This window comes from Dendrobium catenatum, unplaced genomic scaffold, assembly GCF_001605985.2.
Source record: "Dendrobium catenatum unplaced genomic scaffold, ASM160598v2 fragScaff_scaffold_1063, whole genome shotgun sequence".
In the NCBI taxonomy this organism is placed as follows: domain Eukaryota; kingdom Viridiplantae; phylum Streptophyta; class Magnoliopsida; order Asparagales; family Orchidaceae; genus Dendrobium; species Dendrobium catenatum.
The window spans coordinates 79,738-86,402 of NW_021319525.1; the positions used below are offsets into that span (position 1 = coordinate 79,738).

Below are 6,665 nucleotides of genomic sequence, written 5' to 3' on the forward strand. Positions count from 1 at the left end.
TTTTTTTGCCTACGACCGGATACTCCTCTGCATCCAGTCGGAGGACGTAATAACGGCTCTCCACCAAGCACTTTCAGATGTTATGCAACGAACTAATAGTCATTCAAGACCCATTAGTTTTATTTAATTTTATTTTTATTGATTATCGAATAATTTAATTAATCCACTTATTTTTTGCATTGATGAACTTTATTATTGTTGTTATAAACTAACAACAATAAAATCTTAAACATCTTTAATTTCATCTGAAAATATAAATAAAATAAAATTAAAACCATAAAACAAAAACAATATAAAAGGCCACTTATAACAACAATAATAAAGTTCATCAATGCTAAAAATAAGTGGATTAATTAAAGATGTTTAATATTTTAAATTTATTAATTTTATTTTTATTGATTATCGAATAATTTAATTAATGTGGTGAATGTCGTTCTTGGCAAGGTAGTTGCAATGGTAGGTAATATGGTAATGGTGGTTGATAGGAGTGTCAATGAATGATCAGATTTAAATTAAGGTTTATAATAATAAAAAAAAAAATCATCTTAATGATGATAATATAATTAAAATATTTATAATGTGAATTTTTATTTTTATATTTTTAGTCACGTGCATTTAATGCACGGATATTTTTACTAGTATATTCTTAAATCACTATTTCCATCACATGGAGCTGCAACGTGAGGGTTCTAATGATAAATATTTTTGAAAATGTGCAAATGATCAATTACAGTTATATTATGTTCTTTTAGTTTTCCATACAACTTAATTTGGCTACTATTTTTTTATTGCTTTTCAAAGATTTTGGTGGCATGAAATAGTTTGGTACAAGTTCTTTACTATTTTCTGTAAGAAAACTACCTCAAAAGAAATCTAAACCTATTGAATTGTGATTGCTATAATAAAAAAATTTGATGACCACAACAACTTTTTCTATCATCTTGTTCCTTACTTATTGTTGAGATACCTTATATATAGTATACAGATGGAGTGGTTGTTGCTGTTACATCCGGATCCTATAAATCTTCACTTGGAGAATAGGAGCTAGCGCTCTGCCTTGAAACTGTGTCATCGACAGTATCACTCTACTCCATTTTTATTGGTTCCATGGCAGAGGCATACCAGACACAGAGGCAGGAGGAAATCAATCGACTGGACAACGAAGATGGCCGCATCCGTAGAACTGGTACATAAAAACGGCAAGCATTTTTTTTTTTTTCCTCTTTAGGCTTCATCTCTTTCACATTATCCGAAGAGAGAAACGTATTCACCAATAAATCAATTTTTATTGCAGGGACTATGTGGACTGCAAGCGCTCATATCATCACTGCAGCAATCGGCTTCAGCGTGCTATCGCTAGTTTGGGATATCGCGCAGCTCGGTTGGATCGGCGGTCCCATTGTAGTGATTCTCTTATCAATGGTCATCTTGTACACCTCGTTTCTCCTCGTCAATTGCTGCACCACTGGTGATGACATCACCGGAAAGCGCAACTACACTTACAGCGACGCCATCCATTCCAATCTCGGTTTGTTCCGTGCTTAAATATTGTTTAAATCCTACCACCAAATAATCCCCTTATAATTTGATGCGGAGCATCATAAGATAAGGAATACTTTTACCTTATAGTATTACTACAGCACTAGTATTTGCATTTCTTCTTTATTAGTTATGCTCCACTACTTAGAATTTCCTTTTCTATTACTCTGTCATACGGCTCTCACTTTAGTTAGTTACGCCCATTTATAGTTTTATGCATTATACTCTTATATAGCTGTATTGGAAGGACGGGAAAGGTAGACAATACAATATCATCTTTTACAGAGCCAATTTGCTTCTGAGTTCCTGTTCTATTCGTTTGCTACCTCCTGGTTTTTCCTCCACCGATACCCTACATCATAATTCTTTCTTCTCAGGTGGAAGGAAAGCGAGAATCTACGGTCCATTCCAATATTTGAATTTATTTGGAATAGCTATTGGATGCACTGTTGCTTCCTCCAATAGCATGATGTAAGCAGCTGCTTATCAAATTGTGAAAATCTATTTATTTATCATTTAAACTAACTTATTCAGTTTCTTGAGCAGGGCTATTCGGAGATCCAACTGCTACCACGAAAAAGGGCGCCAAAGCCCATGCCATATCTCAAGCGATCCTTATATGATCATCTTCGGGATTATACAGATCATCTTTTCTCAAATCCCTGATTTTGATCAAATTTGGTGGCTCTCAATCGTAGCTGCAGTTATGTCCTTCGTCTACTCTTTCATCGGCCTTATCCTCAGCATTATACAAGTTGTTGGTAAACAACTTATCGTTGCTCATCAATCTCCACTCTCCAATCTCTGTAAGCTGTATTGATGAAAAGTACTATATACTCAAAAAGAAATTTATATTTTTCTTTCATTTTAAATAGGAAACGGAAGATTCAAAGGCAGTCTTACGGGAATCAGCGTTGGCTCTATTACACGGACTCAAAAGATCTGGCGCATCCTTCGATCTTTAAAGGATATTGCCTTCGCTTACTCCCATCCCATCATACTCGTCGAAATCCAAGTACTCATATTACTCAAAGCAAAAAACGGATTTTCTATTCATTTCAACAGCAATAATTTGACTTTTACTGTTTCAGGCTACAATAAATGCGCTACCACTGTCGGAAGCGAAAGTGATGAAAAAGGCGACATTTTTTAGTGTGGCGGTGATCACCTTCTTCTACATTGTTTGCGGTTGTATGGGATACGCCGCCTTCGGTGGTGATTCGATGCCTGGTAACCTTTTGACTGGCTTCGGCTTCTACAACCCCTTCTGGCTCCTCGATATTGCTAATGCGGCCATTGTTATTCATATGATCGGAGCTTGTCAAGTATTTTGTCATCAGCTCTTTGCCTTCATTGAGAAATGGGTGAATGGGGCATGGCCCAATTCCACGTGCGTAGCCACGGTCGCAAGGGGGGCGATTAAAAAACTACTTAGCAACTGTCTTTAAATAATAAAGGGAAGAAACGGGAGGGGGGAAGGGAAGAGGGAAGGGGAGAAAACTGAATGGTTTGAAACTAGTTTATAAGTTCCTAGAATGGGCTGCAACGGACGTAATACAAAACGCACTAGCACTTTTCAATTCTCCTACGAGAAAGAAGGAAGAATCCTAACCTAAATGAAAAAAAAATATTGTTATTAAACTTAGGCTGATTGCCAACCAAAGCGATTGTCTCCACCAACTTTAGCACGTTCCGATGCTTTAAGGAAAAAAAAAAAGAATCCTAACCTCCAGGGGAAGAAAACATAATTGGATTAAAACTAGAGATGGTTCCACGAAGAGTTATCCTCCCTCAGACTAGCGCCAATAATCCCTAGCGAAAAGGAAAAAATCAGGTTGTCTAATGCCTAAGGAAAAAAAAAATTTGGATTAAACCTTAGAAATCCATATGAGTGAACCATTTTTGATATACGCGTTCGCATTATGCCACCGTGCCCGTTTGATGTTTTAGCTCGTGTTTCTAATCCCTACAAAAAAGGTGGGTTATTTAGACAGAGATTTTGAAAAAGAAAAATTAGGTACGGATTCGGGAGGTGAAATCTTTCTTTTATAAGCTTTTTTATTATTTTTTTTGAAGTGCTTAACCCTTAGAAGGAAGGAAAAGAAATCATGCTACCGGACCGTAGTTTTCAGGCTTAAACCAAAGAAAGGTGCCTGATAAAGGCGCATTTATCCGTCGCCCCGGATTGGGGACCTATGACATAACTTTTTTTTAATGAATTCCTAAGGAAAATGGAAGACATGTTCCAAAACCTAAAATGAAAGTGGCTAGGTGTGTTTGTTGGCCTTGAGATAATGTGGGCCACACAAAACCTATAAAATGGATGGTGCTAAAAAGGACTTTCGCCTTTATCTGTTTAACTAAAAGGAAGAAAAATTGAAAGGACTTAAATCCAAACGGGGGAGTGATAACTTGTACAATCCTAGACCTAAATGTAAATATTCTATAACTGGAATTAAATAGTAGTGGATGATTGCCCTTAGAGTCTTCCGGTCCGACGAAGTATAATTCTGGCCGATAGTGGTCTATGTACCTTATCCTCACTAGACATTAAATCATATGGAAATAAACAGTATATAATCTAAAGCGAATAGGATAAAAGAAAATTGACTAAGCTAGAAATGTTCGTGTATCCGTCATAAATTCCCAATGAGTGCAAGATCCGGTGTAATTCCATCAACCAAAATAGAATGGTCAAAATCCTAAGAGCCATAAGTGGAAGAATCTGACAATCAAATCCTGACCCTTTAATAGAAGATAAAGAGAGAAAAACTGGTAATAAGCAAGAATGGTGCCATCGTTAATACTGTGGAGGATCTGCTATTCCTGTTGGCATCGGAGATCCAACACAAAAGCACATCTAATCCTATATGGAAAGGAAGAATCCTAACTTAAAGAAGGGTAACATCAAGCTCAAATTATAAATGACTGTATGGTTTTTTAGACAAGCTTTGTCCGAATGGATCAGACGAGACGCGATTTTATTTGATACCAACGCTTACCCGTCCCTTCCTCCGCTGGTTATTTTTAATACTGCCACTGCTCAAGCTGGCACTAACACCGTCTTAATCTCCTATCAAGGAAACAGGGCCGTACCTTACTATTTTTTTGAAAGAACCCTGAGAACTTAAAATCGTGCGAAAAAATAGGGAAATTAGCTCGATGTGAAAACTAAATAATGGCGTGATTCTCGACAGGCTCCTCCCCCATCCAATGCGCCCATGGTAATTCCTACTCAAGAGGCTATATGGAATAGCCTTCCACTCCATTAATGATCGTAAATCCTAAGGAAAGGAAAAACCACTAAAAGCTAAACTAAATATGGATTCAACGAATCTAAAAAATCCCCGTAAATGATTAAAAACTTACTAGACTATTTCCGTGTCGTAATCCAGAAGTCGTTTGTGCTCAAGATCATCCCGCAATTCGTCAGCTCCTGGCCAACGCTCGCCTAACTATCCGTTCCTCCATCACCCTGTTCATGTCCTGACTAATTTCTCCCGAAGGCTATTAAGCGAAGATCCCTAGCATAATTCTTAACAACTTCCCTAATACCCTAATGGAAATAAGAATATCGATATCGGATATTGATAATAAGTTTTAAGTACCAAACCTTCGCCATTCGAGTGGTCGTATTCGCTTGCCGTGTTCGCCACGAAAGCACGTGTTTCTGCGTCCACAAAGCCATGTTCTAATCTTATGAAAAAGAGAATCTTTTTAACCTAAAGGAAATCCGGAAGAAAATTGAATTAGAAAGTTAGGATATTGCACGGAAGGGCATCACCACTAGCACCAACTAATCCCAAAGAATAGAAGAATCCCAACTTAAAAGAAGGGATCTAAAAAAAAAAAAAGAGTCCATGCCTAAATAAAACGCGGTGCCAGGAAAGGGCATTTTTCTCACTTTACTAGCCACATCAATCCCTAAGGCAAGGAATTGTATTAGCACCCCTCGTAACCCCTAACGGATGTTGTGAAGGAGAGAAGAAAAAATATGCCAAACCGCTTTCTTACGTTCAGCTCCCTAAATATTCCTATTTTTTCCTAATGCGAATCGTATCACGAGCAAGAATCTCTTATGCCGCATGGGCAGTGCCCGTCCGTCACGAGTCCTGGATGTATTAACCAGCGGTCCGCAAATCTTTCCTGCCCGATCTTCGTCTCAGAACAGGAAGCGCCTCTTCGCTACTCTTCGTGCCATTCTCAGCCGACAGTCGGCGATTGGGCTCTGATACCGTTGATGTGGAAACCAGTGAGGAAACCATTCAAGTCGACCTTTGCAATACCTGAAGAACCATCAAGCACAAAATAAAAAAACAATGGCAATGGAACGTAACTGGTATTTGATAGTAGGATAAAATTACTACCTCTCCTCATTACATTCGTTAATATGCTATCAGCCAAATAAAAAAGGGTAGTATGTAATTAAACTAGTAAAGCAATAATTAAAGGAGCATATAGTCTCTGCGTAAGCTGCAGGAACGACACAGGCTGAAGTGGCAACGTTGCAAACCGTTAGAGGGCGTTGCCGGTTACCACTTCCACTTGCCAGTTAAAATGATACCACATCGAGTAATCATAGATTTCGTTGTATCGCCATGCAGGGGCTCTATTAATATTCAATCACCATGACAACGCAAGATACGCAAGAAAGGAAAGGCCTTCATTTTCTTTTTTTTATTATATAGATATAATTTATTTATATAACTATTATATTAACTATAAAAGTATATATATATGTTTAAGAGCCTTATTTGAATCGATCTGTAACATTAAGGTCGGAGGACTACATGCTCGATGATCCAACAAAGGAGGCCCAAAGCATATTACTCACAATCTAAGAGCACAAGCATTTGTAAACATGCCCACCTCAACTCATTTAGAGCAATCCTTCTTTTCGCAATGTCATTTCTCTTGTAAATTAACGGCGTTAAAACAATTCCACATCCGCGCCGAGAGGATTAATTCATTGGAGTAGAAGAAGAAACAAAGAGATTCATGTGGTCGCCACCACCCAAGCCGAACGCCACACAAAGCCCCGGAAAAGACCTAACCTTCGTTAAAGATCTATAGACTTAAACTTAAGGGGAATCCTCTATAAGCAACCAATATTAGATAAATTCAAA

General features: G+C 37.8%; 1 protein-coding gene across 1 annotated transcript; it reads left to right on the top strand.

The window, feature by feature from the left end:
- Positions 1-961: 961 nt before the first annotated feature.
- On the top strand, positions 962-2,987 carry LOC110094997 (amino acid permease 2-like). Its single transcript, XM_020820359.2, has 6 exons — positions 962-1,186; positions 1,295-1,528; positions 1,917-2,010; positions 2,086-2,300; positions 2,415-2,554; positions 2,631-2,987. Exons 1-6 carry the CDS (start codon positions 1,108-1,110, stop codon positions 2,985-2,987), a joined length of 1,119 nt encoding a protein of 372 aa, XP_020676018.2. The 5' UTR covers positions 962-1,107.
- Positions 2,988-6,665: the final 3,678 nt, after the last annotated feature.